Raw genomic sequence first — 17,186 nt, forward strand, 5'->3', positions numbered from 1 at the left:
TAGAGCTCCAGAGGGGAGGCTTTTAAGCCCTTTCTGCACAACGTGCTCTAGATGCGGCAAGGGAAGGGAAGGGGTAAAGTGCAGGGCTAAAACGGCGTTTCTGCTGAGAGAACAGATGGCTCCAATTGCTGGGGAGTTGGGGGGGGGGGAGAGGACGTTTACTGAAAGGCGATACATTTTCAACTGACTCACCAATTAAATGCGCTAGCAGAGAGGCAGAGATGGCACTCGGTGGTCTAGAGCCTGAAAAATCCGTTTTCTAATTAGGGCTGTTTCTCATCAAATCCAAGTCCACTCACTCATGCTAATGGAATTCCGCAGGAAATTCCCAGGACTCTACTAACCAAGGCAACCTGTTTTCTCCCCGCTGCTTTCCCATTTAACCCACCGGGGATGTCACACTCAGCAACACCGCGGGTGTGAGCTGGAGGGGCGGTATTTATTTATTTGCGCAGCCACCCTCCTTGGACAAGGGATCTCCAGGCTGGATACACAAGAAGTATTATTATGAAAAGAAAAGAAAAGACAAGACAAGACAAGACAAGAAAAAAGAAAAGACAAGACAAGAAAAAAGAAAAGACAAGACAAGACCGCAATAAAGCAACAACAGTAACAAGATGTTGGCTGGGTCCCTTTTTTCTTTTCTTAAAAAGGCACCATAACAACTCTAGCAATGCTGGCAAATTCCACAGAGGTAGCTGTCTTAAGTCTGTTACGTGAGAAAGGTCCTCTGCACAAGCACCGAGTCACGTCTGACCCTTTGGGGGGAGGCTGTGATGTCTGCTTGGCAGGCTACAGCTGGGTGGTTTGCCGTTGCCTTCCCCAGTCACCTTCCCCAGGAAGCCGGGTGCTCCTTTTACCGACCTCGGAAGGATGGAAGGCTGAGTCAACCTGAGCCGGCTACCCGAGAACCCAGCTTCTGCTGGGATCGAACTCGGGTTGTGGGGAGAGTTTTCGGTTGCAATACTGCCGCCTACCACTCCGCACCACACGAGGCTATATATATATGTGTGTGTGTGTCTGTCTGTCTGTTCTATCAAGGACAAAAAGAGAGGGGGGGAGAGAGACAGCACCTTAGGCGCACACGGATTTAAGACAACATAAAGGTACCTGTGAGCTACAGCCATGAAAAGTTATGCCCCGATAAATCTGAGCAGCCTTTTTAAATAGAAATGTGAGCAACAGGGGTCAAAAAGGGACTAGTGGGACTGATTAGAGTACGGCTCTAACAGCTAAACTCCCTGTGTTAAAAAAAAAAAAAAAAAAAGATGGTTAACCAAAGTTGCTCGGCCTGCCAAACCAGAAAGTTGTCTGAAAAAAAAGAAAAGAAAAGAAAAAAGGACGACAGATTGCAAAGCTGAATGAGTAACTGCCAAGGAGCCTGCATCAAACGTCGGACATTAAAACCCTCAGCAGCCAAGGCTGGATGCCTAATGGCAGGGAGGCACCTCCACCTTGACCAAACACCCTGGTGCTGTGTGGTCAGTGTGCAACCGCTGGGCCTTGGTGTGACAGGCCACCAAAGAGGCAGGGTAGAGAGGAAGGGGCTGGATGACCAAGCGCCAAGTTGTAGGCTTGGAAGACGAGACAAGAAATGCGAAGCCTCTGGATTGGCTAGACGAGGCACAGACAACCCAGGAGGTTGAATTTCCTGGTTCTGGTGTTTACCGGGTTGCCAGTTCCTGTGCAGGCCCTCAGATCTTGACCATCGCCCCCTGCCTGACCAACACAGCCACATCCTCTGCTTAATGAATGAGGTTCCAGCTCGTTTAACCACAGCAACTGGGGGGGTGCACGGTTTCTTTGTTTTAGCTCCTGTTGGATTTTCAACTTTAAATTAAGAATTTTCAGTTGCTCAGCACTGGCTCACTCCAAAACTCTAGGCTAACGGACAAGAAACAAATAGAACGGATGCTGTTCAAGTTTCCTGGCACTGATCTATGGGGGTCCTCTGCCGCAAAGCTCTCCCCTTTAATCTAGATTTAAGTTGGGCTGCCTGCAAACCCAGCCTGTTCCTGAAGACTCCCCCCCCCCAAGTAGGAAAAGCCACCCCCCCCGCCGAGAAACCAGCTTAGAAAGCGCGTCTCATTCAGCTCTGCAAGACAGGGGTTGCGAAGGCGGTCTCTTACCTGAAAGGGCCTGCCCGGCCTTCTCAAGGGGAGGTAAGGCCTCCTTTCGGAGGGGGCGGCCGAGCGATGCCTCTTGGGGGCCGAAGAGTCCTGAGCCGTCCGACGGTTTCTTGCGCCCGCCGGCGCTGGCCGAGCCAGCGGGGCGGCAGCTGCCTATTGCACTGGCGAAAAGGTTGGTGTGCTCGTCGCTGCTGGCTGGCTCGGAGCTCGGAGTGAACCTCCCCAGCGGCAGGCTGGGGGGAGAATCCGGACAGTCGATCTGCAAAGGGGCCTGTATTCCCAAGGTCAGGGGGGAGGTTTCCGCCGCCTCCCTCCGGGCCCACTGCTCCTCTCGGCCAAGCAGGCCCTTCGGAGGGGACAGGTGAGGGCAGGCCAGGTGGCAGCGATGCTTCTCCTTGTGCTTGAACCTCTCGCCCACGGCCTCCTTCCCGAACCGGTAGCGCTTCAGGGACTCCAGGACGGTCCGCGGAGAGCCCGCGGGGGCCAAGGCCTCGAGGGAGACCTGGGGCTGCTCCGAGGAGCGGTGCTCCCGGTGCTTGTGCCGGTGGCGGTGCTTGTGTTCCAGCATCCAGCTGTAGGCCATCTCGGGCGGGACGCTGGGGTGGTAGGTGCTCATGGAGAGGAGTGGGGCCCGGCTGGCCGTGAGGAAGGCCTCCTGGCGCAGCAGCTTGTGCTTCTTCTTGTGGTACTTGGCCGGGTTGAGCAGCAGGTGGCCCGCGTGCACGTAAGAGGGTGGGGGGAGCGGGGCCGTAAAAGAGGGGGAAGGGGGAGGGGGGTAGAGAGTCGGGGGGTACCGTCCGTAGTAGCCCAGGCCGATGGGGGCGGCCAGGGGCGAAGGGGAGTAAGGCATTCCATAGGAGGGGTAGAAGCCCGTGCTGGAAAGCGGGAAGCTGAGGCTGTGCACGAAGGGCACCTCCGCCACGGCCTCCCGCATCTTTGGGGGGCGGCCCCTCTTCTTCTTCAGGTCGGGCTTCCGGATGTAGTGCAAAGGGTCCAGGGAGAAGGTGGGGTGGGCGTAGAGGCTGTTGAAGTTGATGCGGAAGATGGTGGGCAGCAGGTCCCGGGGGACGAAGTGGTGGCTGCGGTGGGTGATCCGGATCTCGCTCAGGCGGCCGATCAGCTCCTCCAGCTCTGCCAGGAAGTCCGGGTCCTGCCGGCCCCGCAGCTGGGCGAGCTTCTTCTTCCGCTTCCGCCGCTTCAGCTTGTCGTAGGCCAGGTAGTCGTGACCGCGGCGCTTGCACTTGTGCTTGTGCTTCTCCTTCAGGCCGCTCAGGGCGGCCGAGGCCTCCGGGGGCGCCAGGGAGACGTGGTCGAAGGAGTGCCGGCGCTTCTTCGGGCCGCAGAGCTTCTCGGCCCGGTCCGACGTGCTGTTGTTGTCCGTCCCGATCCCGCTGTCGCTCGGGACGGCCTCGTCGCTGTGCGACTCGCTGATGGGCGACGGCGTGGCCTCCTTCAGGGAGCCGAGCTCACTCGTGTGGGAGGGGGAGTTGGGGAGGAGGGTGGGCGGGGAGAGCCTCCGCCGGGCGCGGGAGGCCTTCCGCATCGCCAGGGTCTGGACCACGCTGCCCGGCCGGCCGTGGAGGTGCAGGTACGGCACAGAATTGGGCTCCACGAAGCTCGTGTCGCTGCTGATGGGGCTCTGCCCCCCGCTTGTGCCCGAAGACTGGGAACAGACAGGCGAAGGGAGAACCTCAGGGTTATTACTGGGGCCGGAAGGCAGCAGCGGGGGCCCGGCTTGCCCCAGCATCCCCCCGGTGGCCTGTTGGGCCGATTTGTCGAGAACGGCGAAACCGGCAGAGCCGGCGGCCAGAAGGCTGTTCAGGCTGGCTTTCGGCTTCCTGCCCCGCCTCTTCCCTATGTAGATCGTCCCCTTCTTGCTCACGTTGATCTGCTGGCCCAGCTTGGTGCCAAATGTGGCCGCGAGGGTTGAGACCGTCGTGTGGAGCCGGGACTGCACTCTCCCCTTGCTTGGCTCCGCCGCTGTCGACGACGAAAGGATTTGGTTGAGGATCTTCTTCCTCTTCAGCGTCTTCATCTTGTTGATCTTCCGGATGATGGTTTTCATGAGCAGCCCGTTGCGGCGCTTGGCCCCCTTGCAGTCCGGCTCTCCCTCGTGGTCGGTGGTGCTGCCGGTGCTCGACTCTCCGTTCTCCTCGGGACCACCCAGCTGGCTCGACGCTCTGAAGAAGCCTTCACCGGGTGGCTGGTCAAGCGTGGTCTCCATTGCGTCTGCGCCCTCAGCGGCAACAAAAGGGGCGGCGGAGAGGACAGGCGGCTTCATCTTGACCCCCGACCGGATCTGCCGTTTGGGCCGGCCCCTCTTCTTCGGGAAAGCCTGCCCCGCGAGGCTCTGCCGCAGAGAAGGGATTTCGACTTCGGGGTGCAACACCGGAGGTTCCCGCTCTTCCTTTGACTGCACCGAGAAGACCTTGGAAGCCGGGATCTTCAGGGTCCGCTTGGGGGGCCCCTCCAGCTGGGGCATCTCTTTGGGCTTGGATCGGCCCCTTTTGGACTTGTACATTTCGGGGAACAGGTCGTCTGAAAGGCAGCCCATGGGGGTCGGCATGTGGGGGCTGTAAAATTTGCTGGATTCCTTCTCCATGCTGCCAAGCAGGGAGAGGGGCTGCATGCCGCTGGTTTTGCTCAGCTTGGGCAGGTGGCGCTTGAGGAACTCATGCTGGGCAAAGGAGGGCGGGCCGGCGCTTTCAAAGAGCTTGGCCTGGTCCAGGCTGCCATTTGACAGCGTGCCGCAAGACACGTTTTTCAAAAGCTCAGGCCTTCCTAGCTCGAGGTCTTTGGGAGACCGGCAGGCGCTCCTGGAGACCACTTTAGTCCAGCGCGGCTTCCTCCCCTTCCTCTTCTTCAAGGGCTTGCTCTGGGAGTCGGTGGCGCTGCTGCTGCTCCGCAGGGCCTCCGTGCCCGGCCTCGGTTTCCCTAAGGGGCTCACAGCTCCCATCTTCAGGAAGGGCTTGTTGTTGAACAAGCTGGAGAAGCTGACCACCGACGGGGCGATGGGAACACGGATGCTTGACTCAGCGACCAGGCTGGCTTTTCTGCCGGCGGCGGGACCCGGCTTGGCATCCTCCGTGCAGACGGGATTAGGATTGCTGGACTCCCTCCCGACCCCTTTGCTGGTCGCATACAACCCAGGACTCGCCAGCCTGTTCAGGCTGGAGCGCGCGCCATCGGAGGCCGAGGGGGTCTTGCTGCTCTGCTCAGAAAGGCTGTCGGAGAGCTCAGGCGCGTGGTTTGAATGCAACGGGTTGGAAGCTGCCTGAGGCAACGTCGTCGTGGCGGGGCCGTGGGTTAAAGGAGTGATGGATGCGGTTGGGGAGGGGGACGGGAGACCCCCCTCCCCCACAGCACTGAATGGAGACTTGGCAGTGGAGATATCAGACGCGCCTCCCGCCACCCTGAACTCGGGAGAAGTGCAATACACCGGGAGGTGTTTCTCTTGCTTCGACGACTCGCTGGGGGAGCTGTCCTGCTGGCTGCAGGCACCTTCTCTGCCTCCGCCGGAAACCTCTCGGTGTGCCGGCAACTTTTCGGGGATGCCGTCTTTATTCTGCCTCGCCACATGCTTTTCCAAAGGTTTACCACCAGCCCCGTCCTTCAGAAGGCCCGCAGGGACATGGCTCTCCAGGGTTACTAAGTTGCTGCCGCAACACCGCTTGTAGAGGTCTGCGGGGGGGTTAGCGGTGTCGGCTTTCGGGGCCCCCAAGTCCTTGCTGGCTAGCCCACACAAGCTGGCGCTCCCCGCCAATTTCTTCCCAGAGTCCTTCGAAGTCAAAGAGACCATAATGCCCACCCCCAAGGGCTTCTTGCCAGACTCTTTAACCATCAACCCAATTGGGCCCCCGGCCCCCAATGGCTTCTTCCCAGAGTCTTTGTTAAGCAATCCGCTCGAGGTACCAAAACTTGGCGGCTTCTTTCCAGAGTCCTTGCTAACCAATCCGACTGGGCTGTCGGACCCAAGGTGCCTCTTTGCAACATCCTTATTAAATAATCCAACGGCGCTCCCTGGTAATGGAAGCTTTTTTACTGAGTCTTTACTCATCAGTCCAGGCGGACTGACAATGCCTGGCAATTTTTTCCCGGGATCCTTGTTAACCAATCCAGCCGGACTGCTGGTCCCAAGCAGCCTTTTCCCGGAGTCTTTGCCGGCCATTCCAATGGGCATGCTGGTCACGAGGGGTTTCCTGCCACTTTCCTTGCTGACCAATCCCACCGGAGAGCTAAGCAGCGGCGCCTTTTTCCCACAATCCTTGCTGACGAGCCCAGCCATGCTTGGGCAGGGCCCTGGCTGCTTTTTGCTCCCGTTTTCCTTACTAATTAAACCACCACCACCAGCAGCACCAGTCCCTGGTGATTTCTTTGCAAACTCCTTGGCACCCAAATCTAGGCCGACCACGCCACTTCCAGATGGTTTCTTTAGGAAGCCCTTGCTAACTGACACTGCAGCGGCGGCCCCAACTGCTGGCAGCTTCTTTCCAGAATCCTTAGCAAATCCAGACACAATAGTCATGGGTGGCTTCTTCTGCTTTGGTTTGGAAGATTTTGCTGGAGGGCAGGTTGCTATAAGCTGGGCCAGTTTCTCTGTTACTGTCGGTGCTCCGTTTCCCTGGGCTCTCTCTTTCGAGTCTGGATCGCAGCTACCGACCGGTGTAGAGAGGGTGGACTTCCCATATTCTACCCCCTCCGGACGCAGCGGGGAAAGCTTCTTCAAAGCTGGGCTGCTTTCTCTCACTCTGGTATCGGCAAGCAAGCTTTCAACTGTGGCACCGGCTTCTCCACTTTTCTTGTACAGCTTTGACGGGTCCTACAAAATAAAATAAAAATTTTTAAAAAAATTAAAGCATCCGAGTAATAAGGAAAAAATGTATTTATCACATTTCTTTTAGGCGGGCGGGACAGGAGAAAAGGTCCAATATTGCAGGGCCAGAAAACATGTTATGTCACATGGACAGCATTAGGGGTTTTTGCAAACCAAGCGACTGACAATGTGAATGCAGGTTCACAAATGCTGTAAGACTGGAGACTGCGGCCACGGAAGAGAGAAAAAGACCCTGCCATGGCAGGGACTGAAAACAGAGTGAAGAGAAAGACCCACTGTGACAGAAAATATGGTTTTACCTTTTTTTTTTTTTTTCAAAGACAAAAGCTTTAAGCATGATTTTTCAGGGTTAATGAGAAAAGGAGGACAGAAACAAAAATTCTATTCCTAGAATGCAGTAGAGACACCGAAGATTGTTCAGAAAAAATATATACAGTACTTCGGTGTTTCTCAAGCTTGGCTACTTTAAGATGGGTGGACTTCAACTCCCAGAATTCCTCAGCCAGCCATGCTAGCTGGGGAATTCTGGGAGTTGAAGTCCACCCATCTTGAACTTGCTACGGTTGAGAAACACTGCAATCCTTGTTATGCGTTAGCAGTAAAGGGTAGCTGGATAACTGGAGGCCTCGTATCAGATTTGGCATTTAACTAAGCCAACGGTTAAAGCTCTGTTGGAAAGCAGGTGATTCCCTACTACTTTGTAGGAAAAAAGAGGGAGGGGGCAATCGTACGCCCTCAACCCCTCACCCAGCAAAACCAGTTGCTGGACAGGCCTACAAGGAGTTTGAAAATCAGGCACTTGGGATTTTCCCAATGCTTCTGTTTGCTCCTCTTTTCAAAGATTTCTCCCTATTTAAGAACACACACACCCCTACGCGGTATAACCACGACTGTCCAATTACTGACTCAAAGGAATCCCCTCGCTTGCCCTTGTTGCTAATTAACACTTCATCCGTAGGTCCTTGAACATGCCGCGGGATTTCCAGAACAGGGGGAAAAAAGAGGACCTGACTATTTAACTGGAGACATAATTTAGTGTGTGCAAGGAGACGTAATTAGGAAAGGAAGCACGTAACACACACACACACACACCCACACACACTACTGGAGCTGGGCCATAAATGCCCTACAGTGAGCCACAAGGCTTAACAGCAGCTCTTACATTCTGGCAGGCAGATAAGGCACAAACAGAGCAAGCAAGCTCTGACCAATGGAACAGAAACCACGAAAAAAGAGATTTACCGTAGTTCCTCACCATCCAGAGCCCAAACTATGTCGACTAGGAAAGCAAAACAAGCGGCCAGCAGAGGAAGTTTGTTTTCATTTACTTAAAATGTTTATTTCTTTGCCTTTCAGCGACAATCAAGCTTCTCAAAAGGCTTGCAACAAATGATAAAACCATCAGTTGCAACCACAGAGAGGGAACATAAGCAAACAACATGTACAGAAACCAAAATAAACCTCGAGAGCTTGGGGAAAGAAACGTACTTTCAGCAGGGACCTATCAAACGCGACGAGACCGGAAGATCTGGGATACGTGGGACGTTCTGAGCCTGAAGGCCGCAAGAGAAAAGCCCTTCCCAGCATTAGCGATGCACCTCACTTCTAAAACACAAGCAGCTCTGGAAAGGTAGCCTCGTATACAAGCAAAGTCCTCGACAGCTTGCCAAAAGGTCAGATTCTGACTCTTGCCAGAATTCACACCAGGCACAGCAATAAACCGGAGCTATCCAGACGCTTCACCCTGCACTCTAGGACTTACTGGAGAAGCTTCACAGACGCAACACAGCGAGATAAGTTGTCTGATTGCAGGCAAGATGTAACGCCATATACGTGCTGGAGATCTGAGACCGCAGGACACAAAAATCAAGCCTTCCATATATGCCTGCTGTAAGGCTTAAATTCTAGGCTTTTCCCTCCTGCCTTGTCAATTCCGCAGAAATGCGACCATTCTTTTCCTGGCCTTGAAACTGCAAGCTCCATGCGTACGTTAATGCCTCTGGCTGGCCTGAAAACCTCTGGTTCTCGCCTTACAGCTTCAGCCCTTACCCTGCTTAGATGACTGCCCGGTGTAGGTATGTCACAAATACGGGACTAGGAAGTTCCAGTGGCGTCTCAAGCATCTCGTGTCCCTGGCAGTGGCAACAGCGTGCCATCAGTCGTGATTCTGCTTGGTTTGCTCAAAGATTTTCTAGGAAACGTAAAAGGCAGGAGAAAGACAGCGACCTACAGCAGAATGCCAAAAGCAAGACCTGATTTTTTTTTTCCAACTTTTAAACCATGTACGGATTGTTTATAAAACCCGATGTAAACAGATCACCAGAACAATTATATACAGGTATCAGAAGGTGTGAAAAGGAAGAAAAACAAATCGATCAGCAGACAGGAAATAAAGCAAAGTGAAAGCCTGGCCGCGCAAGAATATCTCCACGGCCTGCTTAATATGACTAACAAACACTGACGTGGGAACCAAGCCCACGACAACAAATGGGCTGCTAAAGAAAAAAGAAAAGAAAAGAAAAACTGCCAAAACAATCACTTCTTTCCCTAAGTCAATCTAATGTTATTTGTGAGGTTAAAAGTAGGTGCCTTAAATATTTTAAAAAATGAATTACCGGGGTCAGAACTACAGGCGACCACCTTGGAAAATCGGAAGCGATTACCTGCATGGGAGTTTGCCTGCACACTGGACGGGCCTTCTCTCGAGTCCCCCCACGTAAGAACGGCAGAATATCACAGCAGCCAAAGAACAGGCGCTGCTGTGCAGAGCAGGAAAAGCAATTTGAGGCAGTCCAGATATCGATGGAGTTCAAGCCCCTGAAGATCTCCCGGCTGACCTTGCTTAGCAGCCGCAGGTCACAGCAGATGACCTGCCCCGACTGCAGAGCCTTCGAAGTGCTTCCTGTTGTAAACTTTATATTACAACAGCCCGCAGAGATAAGCCGCTCTTAAAACGCCCGGTTTGTCAGATGGCGAGCCAAGCCTGAGAGAGCAGCAGCTTTCCAAAGGGCACCCTTCAAACTGTGGTTCAGGTGGGAGGCTGCCAAAGGGTGCCAGCAGCTTTAGCCATTAGGTCACCCCATCTTTCGATTAGGTTGGAATCGTGGGCTCCACCTGGCAAACTTTGATCTCTTCCTCCGCTTCCTTTCTCATCTCACCCAAACTTGCCCCGAATCCCAAACAGGCTCAGTTGCAAACTCTAGGCCCTGCTGAGACAGACAAGAGGTAGATGCTGCTCGGTCCCACTCTGTTGTTTATTTTGAAAGCTTCTGGCACTGGAGAGGTTTTTTGGGGGGGGGGAGAGACACAGAGAGGGAGAGAGAGGCGAGCCTGGCATTCAGCCGAGCCTAGCAGTGGCAGCTGCTACACTATGCAAATTTTCATCAGAACCCCACAGTTGCAGAGACTGCAACGGCTCTCCTTTCTTTGCGCGCACATATGGAGCCAGCAGCTGAAGAGACAGCCACAATCTGCCCTGTGGCACCGGAGTTGAAACGACAAGCCCCTGCACATTCCCAAAGAGGCACCCAGAGTGCTCCAGGCTCCCTTACACGGCCAAAGGGACAACTTTCAAGCTGGCGTCTTGGCCCGGCCCGGCCCGGCGAGGCACGCTCTCGAGGGACAAAATGTTACTCCGACTGTGCTCCAGAGCTGGTTTGGCTGGATTTTTGAAAATTCTTCTGCGGTGCTATCAGCTGCGCTCTCTCAGCCTGTGGCTTTCATTTTCGCCCTCCAAACTTTGGAGGGGCCACGGGCAGAAGGCATTATATTTTACTTCCTGTTGTTGCGGTTGGGTGGAGAAGAGGAAGCGGCCTTCGCCATCATTGGCATGGCAACGACTCTCTGGAAATTATACCCAGCCCTCCTGAAAGTCATCAGCAACTCACTCAAGGACCCCTGTCAAAAAGGAGTAGATACAAGCAGGGTGGGGGGTGGGACCTGCAGACACTGCTTCCTGGGGTTCTCGATGAGATCCTGAAAGTCTCTATGCACTCAGGATGCAGTCTCTTTTTTCAATGTATATACAGGCATGTAAAACGTCATGGCCAAGCCTCGTGGTGGCAGCTGCTACAGTACGCCAAGCACAGAGCAGACATACAGACCAGGCACAAGTAGCCTGGTACCCCACAGTCACATGGGAACGAGGAGGAGGCAAGGAAGACAGCAACATCCACGTGCCATCAAAGGATAAGACAGGTCCTGAAGAGCCAGCTCAGTGGGAAGAACAAGATGCACGCCATCAACGTGTACGCCCTGCCAGTCATCAGATGCCCTGCCGGGATAGCGACCTGGCCAGAGGAGGACACGGAGGCTGCCGATGTGAAGACCCGGAAGCTCCTCACAATGTACGGAGGCTTCCGCCCCAAGCCCAACACCCGGAGACTGTGCACCAGCCGGAAAGAGGGAGGGCAGGGTCTGGTGAGTGTCCAAGCCACTGTCTTGGGTGAGACCCAGAGCATCCAGGAGCACATCGGTAAGGTGGCAGCCAAAGATGAGCTGCTGAGAGAATGCCTGAAGCAGCAGCGGGCATGGGAGGAAGATCCAGCAGAGGAAGTGCTGGATCTTCCTCCCATGCGGGGTCTTGTCATGGCAAGACAAGACCCTGCATGGGATGTACCGCTGACAGACAGCTGAGGTGGATGACCTTGGGAAATCCTACCAGTGGCTGGAAAGGGCTGGACTAAAAGACAGCACTGAGGCACTGATCATGGCAGCACAAGAACAGGCACTACAGAAGCAGGGGTCTACCGCACCAGACAGGGCCTGAGGTGCAGACTATCGGAGACAGTCAAACACATCGAGGTAGGGTGTAAAATGCAGGCAGGAACAGCATACACTGAACGGCACAACCAAGTATTGCGTGCAGGAGCATCTGCACAGCGCATGGGCTAGGCCCTCCCAAGTCCTGATGGGGGACTCCACAGAAGGTCGTGGAGAATGACAGGGTGAAGATCCCGGGGGACTTCCAGATCCAGACAGACCGGGAGGTACTGGCCAATCAACCAGACATCGTGGTAATAGACAAGGACCAGAAGACAGCGGTGGTGATAGATGTAGCGGTGCCAAGTGACAGCAACATCAGGAAGAAGGAGTATGAGAAGCTGGAGAAGTACCAGGGCCTGAAGGAGGAACTAGAGAGGATGTGGAAAGGGAAGGCCGAAGCAGTCCCAACGGTGGTAGGAGCCCTCGGGGCTGTGGCTCCAACAGATCCCAGGAGCAACGTCAGAGCTCTCTGTCCAGAAGGGAGCAGTGCTAGGAACAGCCAAGATCCTGCGCAGAACCCTCAAACTCCCAGGCCCCTGGTAGAGGCCCCAAGATTGAGGAAGACACACACCACCCGTAGGTTTTTTATATATATAATTTGTATTAAGGATTCTCACATAAGTAAAAGATAAACATGAAATTATATAGAGTGAAATGAAGAAAGAAAAAGAGATAAGAGGTAAAAGAAGGAGTAGAAAAGACAGTGCAGGTAGAAAAAAGATATATAAAGAAGCAACTTCCGATCTTCTTTACAGTAGTTACAAGCAAATTTCATTACCTCTCCTCCTTCTTTAAAGTTGCAACATGGTTCTCTGCTTCCCATACTCATCCCTTTTTAATCAGCGAACCACCTAGGACGCAGCCTCAACCTGGCTGCAATTCATCAGGTGCTCCCTTAAGGGACAGATCCTGACTCGCCAAGCGCCAAGCGATGCTGTTCGCAGTCCGAGTAGCTTCTCTCCAAAGCCTAGACTGCAGTCCTTCTTCTCAATGCACCGGAATGCTTGCTCTGCTGTTGACCCTTTCAATTCCAAATTGTTGCCGCTGAGCGTGATCTCCGGTTAGGCCCGTGTCCCGTCTCCGGAACTGCTCGGGCTGCCTGCACGTCGCCCAGCCCCATCTCCCAGTTCCAGAACCTAAACCTTGCTGAGGCCTGACCTTACAACACCTCTGCTCCATACCTGCAATTATGGAAACTGATTAGATACCTTTCAAAAACAGATTAGAGAAGATAATGGAGATCTGTTACTAGTTGCCAGGAAAATAAGCACACCTTCATGCAAAAATAATTTTCTTCTGAGTTCCAGCTACTGAATGAAAACCAAAGAGGGTGGGCCTCGACTCTTCTGCTCCCTCAAAGACCGGCCACCACAGAAACAGCGGTCCAGCAGATCATCCCTGCCCTGCCGCTGGGGCCAAAGCTGGGAGGAAGGCGGAAGATGGTTTGGGAAATTGTACAGCTCTATAAACCATTTCGCTCTCAACCCAAAGGAGCAACTGGGGATTAACAAATTTGACCTATCTTACAAATCTGCCATAAAATATGGGATGACAGCTGTAATACACCCGGCAGGACGGCACCAATTAACAAAGGGTAAGCTTCTTTTGCCAACTAACTTTATGCCTAGATTATCTATTTAGATTTTAAAACATTTAAATCTGTCAGCGGGAAGCTGGTAGCTTACGAAGCGGTTATACCAGTCAAGACGGCTCACCAGTCCCCACAGAGATTCTTACAAAATAAAACTGGGGGTGTCTGCAGCATTACACTTTGTTTCGTGGCAAAAAACGATACGCTGGGTGACGGGACGGACAGGGGGATCGACGGTTTGGACCGGCCTCGTGTACCAGGGAAGCCATTTTGTGAAGGCACAAGCTTCTCCCTTGGGCTCTGAAAACTCCAAATGCATCCACCAATCCAAAAAAGGAGTGCCCAGACTGGAACTAAAGCACCTTTAATCCTGCAAAATGCAGCAGCAGCACCTGTGTGTTATTTGGGAGGAATTTCCCAAAAGCAGGCGCTACTCCTTTCCTGTGAATCCAGGAAAAAACTTTTTCGTGGCGGTCTGGGAACGAGAAGCAAATGAGTGGAGACCCCCACCAGCTTCTGATGGGCGTCTGCTTCAACCCAACTCTCGACTTATGCCGGTGGTGTTTAAATTAGCACTACCGAAGGGCGAGGGCGGGGGCGCAGGGCTACTTGCTCTCGGCACGACAGCAGCCCGAATGGTGTGAAATCCAACTGCGCTCTCAGAAGGCGAGACACGCCTGACTCAGAATTTTTCCTGCCCAAATTGTTTTGCGTATTACTAAGTTATGCCTTTGCAGCCTTTTCTGGGAGAACGGTACTCCTCGGCTGAAGGGTGTTTCGCGCTCTGCTCTTCACCCCGAAACGTCCACGTAGGCTGCTCCGTGGAAAACCGAGGCAGCCTCGGAATCTAGAGGATTTGCAAATAGTAATAATAATAATACTTCTTCTTCAGGGATTCTTGCCCAAGCCTATGGCCTCCTCCTCCACAACTCGCTTGGAAGGTATGGATATGAAACAGAGGCAGATAGACACGCCCTACTGAATCTACTGTATCTTTGTTAGGTGATCCGACAATGTTGGCTCTACAGAAAATTCTCAGATGGGATTTTTCTCAATAGCTAGTAAAGCTGAAGAAGAGCCCACAGCAGGGATGGGGGGGGGGGGCGTTCTGCAGGGTTCACCTGCATTATCCAAGGACGTTGCAGGGACTGGAAAGACACCTGCGTTCAGCAGTTTCTCGGGGAAACAAGGAGATCTAAGAGAACAGAAGCAGATTCCGTCTTGTTTCGCTGCCTCAAATTGCATCACGTTACAGCTGTCGGCACAGCGCTGGCTGCTGTCACCTTCGGGCCTCCATATCATCCCAGACGGGAATAGTCTCCGCACGGCTGGGCTATAAATGGGTGGAATATTCCAGCGAGTCTACGTTTGCCCATCTGTGCCTAAAGCGACGCGCTGCTCTGCCGCAGCTCCCGGATCGTGATTTCCCAAGGAGGCAAATCCACCAAGCGCGGCTGAGCACGTTACTAACGAAGACAAAGGAGGCGAAAACCGGTGAGGCCGTGGTCAGATGCATCGGTATGCGGAGAGCAAGCAGTTGATGTGGGTTGGCATCAAAGCCCCGCCAGGGTGAGCATGGGAGCAACTGCGTGCAAGAATCAGATGGGAGGCAAATTTCGAGCCTGTTTCGTCCTGCGTTTCCTGAAGGGCAAACCTCTGGCCCTTGTGGTTGTGAAGAGCCGCGCCAGAAGCGCTGCAGCAACCTTGTGCTGCCCTGGCCCTTCTCTCCAGCTCCTACCCTAGGGCCCTGGTTTAATTCAAAGCAGGGCCCAGCCCTGGAGGACCTCTTTCGCTGAGAGAGGACATACAAAGTTCTGTCCCTCGGGAGGAACGCTAAGCAGCCGCTATCATATCCGTGATCAGACTGAGGCACTTCGAGAGACAGGGTACAGCTAGAATCAGGCTTGGCCAGGACCTCTACCAATTGAGGAATAAAAGCAGAGATAACAGATTGATGGGAAACCTTCAGGAAAAGCAAGATGATTTGCAGTAGGCGACACCTGAACAAAATGCCTGAGACTTTCAGGGTTACACCTTGTAGTGCTGCCACCTCCAGTAGTAAAAAGCAGGAAGGAGAGGAAATGAAAGCAGTCTGTAATTTGCGGACAGCTAGCCTGGTGCAGTGGTCAAGAAGTTGGACTAAGACTATGGAAACTCAGGTTCAGGCCCATCCTCAGCCATGGCAGCTTCCTGGCTGACTTGGAGCCAGTCAGTACCTGTGAAGCCTGGCCCACCTCACAGGACTGTCTCATGGGGATGAGGAACAGGGCTAAACGTGCCACCTTAACAGGACATCTGACCTTGTCCCAATAATTTGACCCATCCCTCTGTCAACTGTTGTGCCGATCTACTTGACCGCTCAAGTAACCCACCCACAAAATTCCACACGGCATTTGAAAAGCTACTCCTGGGAAGCTTGTGCATACAACCTGGCAAGAATCGATTCGGCATGGCCCACTTCCCCTCTCTCCCCCGGCCTCTCAGCTGCCCATCCTTTCCACTTTGCGATGCGCCCGAAGGCTGGGGCTTCCTTCCGTGTGGAAGGCACTCCAAAGCTGAAAGAGACCCATGCAAATCCACCAAGCTCTGTTGCGTCATCCAAGCTCCAGATTCCCCTTTCAGCTCCATCGCAGACTTGCTCGGCCTTAGCAAACTCCACTTCAGGCTAGCTAAATAAATAAATATTCAAAACGAGCCCCAGGGATAAATTAATAATTCTGACAAAACGGTTGGAAAACTTACTGCCCTATTACGCCACACCAAATCCTCAGCCCGAGGCGGCTTTCCTATTCCTTGGTGTTGTGGGAGCACAGTTCCCACACTTGGCAATTTATGCACGCATCTTGCCATGATACTCTGCATAAGCCAGTCTTTTAGCCGCACCGGGACTACAATCTACATCACTGCAGTGGTGAATGATGAGACCGATAGTCCCCTATATTTGGACAGCCCGACAAAGAGAAGACTTACGTTAAGAGATAAAGATCTGGAAGCATTCTGGGCGTTACGCTCAAAAGATAACGTCACTTTTAGAAGACGACTCCACTTATGCCAATACACCCAACTTCAGTATGAAAATTCTTTGTTGTGTCTTGCATTAACCTATACAGCACTTCTAAAAACAGCAAGCAGAAGACAAAGGGAAGGTGCTGCCCCCGAGGCTCACGACACAGAGAATAAACATCCCGAAAAGAGCACTGAAGTGTGAGATGACCAGGACGTCACCTGTGAACCATCCTCTGCAAATAAGTAATTTTTAAAAAAATTATTGAACCTTCCTCCGCTCTTCAAATTTCAACCGTGACCACGGCTGACCACGGCTAACTGTGATTTAGAGGGGGAAACATCCCGATGAACTGTTTGTTGTGAAGCATCCCTGGAAGAGAAATTTGCTCACCAGAGGGGGCCATACAAATAACGGTAAGTGGTGTGTAGGAAACAACAACAGAAGGAACTGTAGCATTCTGGTTTGGCAAACTTATTCCCTGAGATGCCTGCAGAGTTGCTACTCTTATTACTCTCTAGGTATCAAGCAACCTTTCCCCCCCCCTTTCAGGCCTATCAGATCTCAGCCTGCTAGTCTGATTAATTGTCTGGGTTTATAATGACTGTCTTCATGCTTTTCCTAAAATGTCTATGCTAAACCCTTGGATAACTCTTTGATGAGGGCTGCGCATACAGTCCTTAAATCTCCCTTTCTCCCGTAAACTGACACGCCAAATCATCACGTAGGAGATACATTTATACGCAACCAACAAGAGGTATCGAGAAAATTGCCCTGTGAATGTTTTGATCTGATAGGCTGTTATAATTTTAGAAGAGGCCTCCCTCGTAGCAAGGGAGCGGGAGACGAAAAAGACACAATTCC

General features: G+C 53.0%; 1 protein-coding gene across 2 annotated transcripts in view; it reads right to left on the reverse strand.

Moving 5' to 3' along the window:
* ASH1L (ASH1 like histone lysine methyltransferase) overlaps window positions 1–17,186 on the reverse strand; it is a 55,427-nt gene that overhangs the window by 32,076 nt on the left and 6,165 nt on the right. For both annotated transcript variants that reach the window (XR_010068820.1, XM_063316830.1), the window contains exon 3: window positions 2,130–6,948. Coding sequence is in view for 1 of the 2 variants with exons in the window: in XM_063316830.1 (XP_063172900.1) it covers window positions 2,130–6,948 (4,819 nt within the window). In the remaining variant the exon portion in view is untranslated. The remainder of the gene's footprint in view (window positions 1–2,129; window positions 6,949–17,186) is intronic.

This window comes from Candoia aspera, chromosome 17, assembly GCF_035149785.1.
Source record: "Candoia aspera isolate rCanAsp1 chromosome 17, rCanAsp1.hap2, whole genome shotgun sequence".
Lineage (NCBI taxonomy): Eukaryota > Metazoa > Chordata > Lepidosauria > Squamata > Boidae > Candoia > Candoia aspera.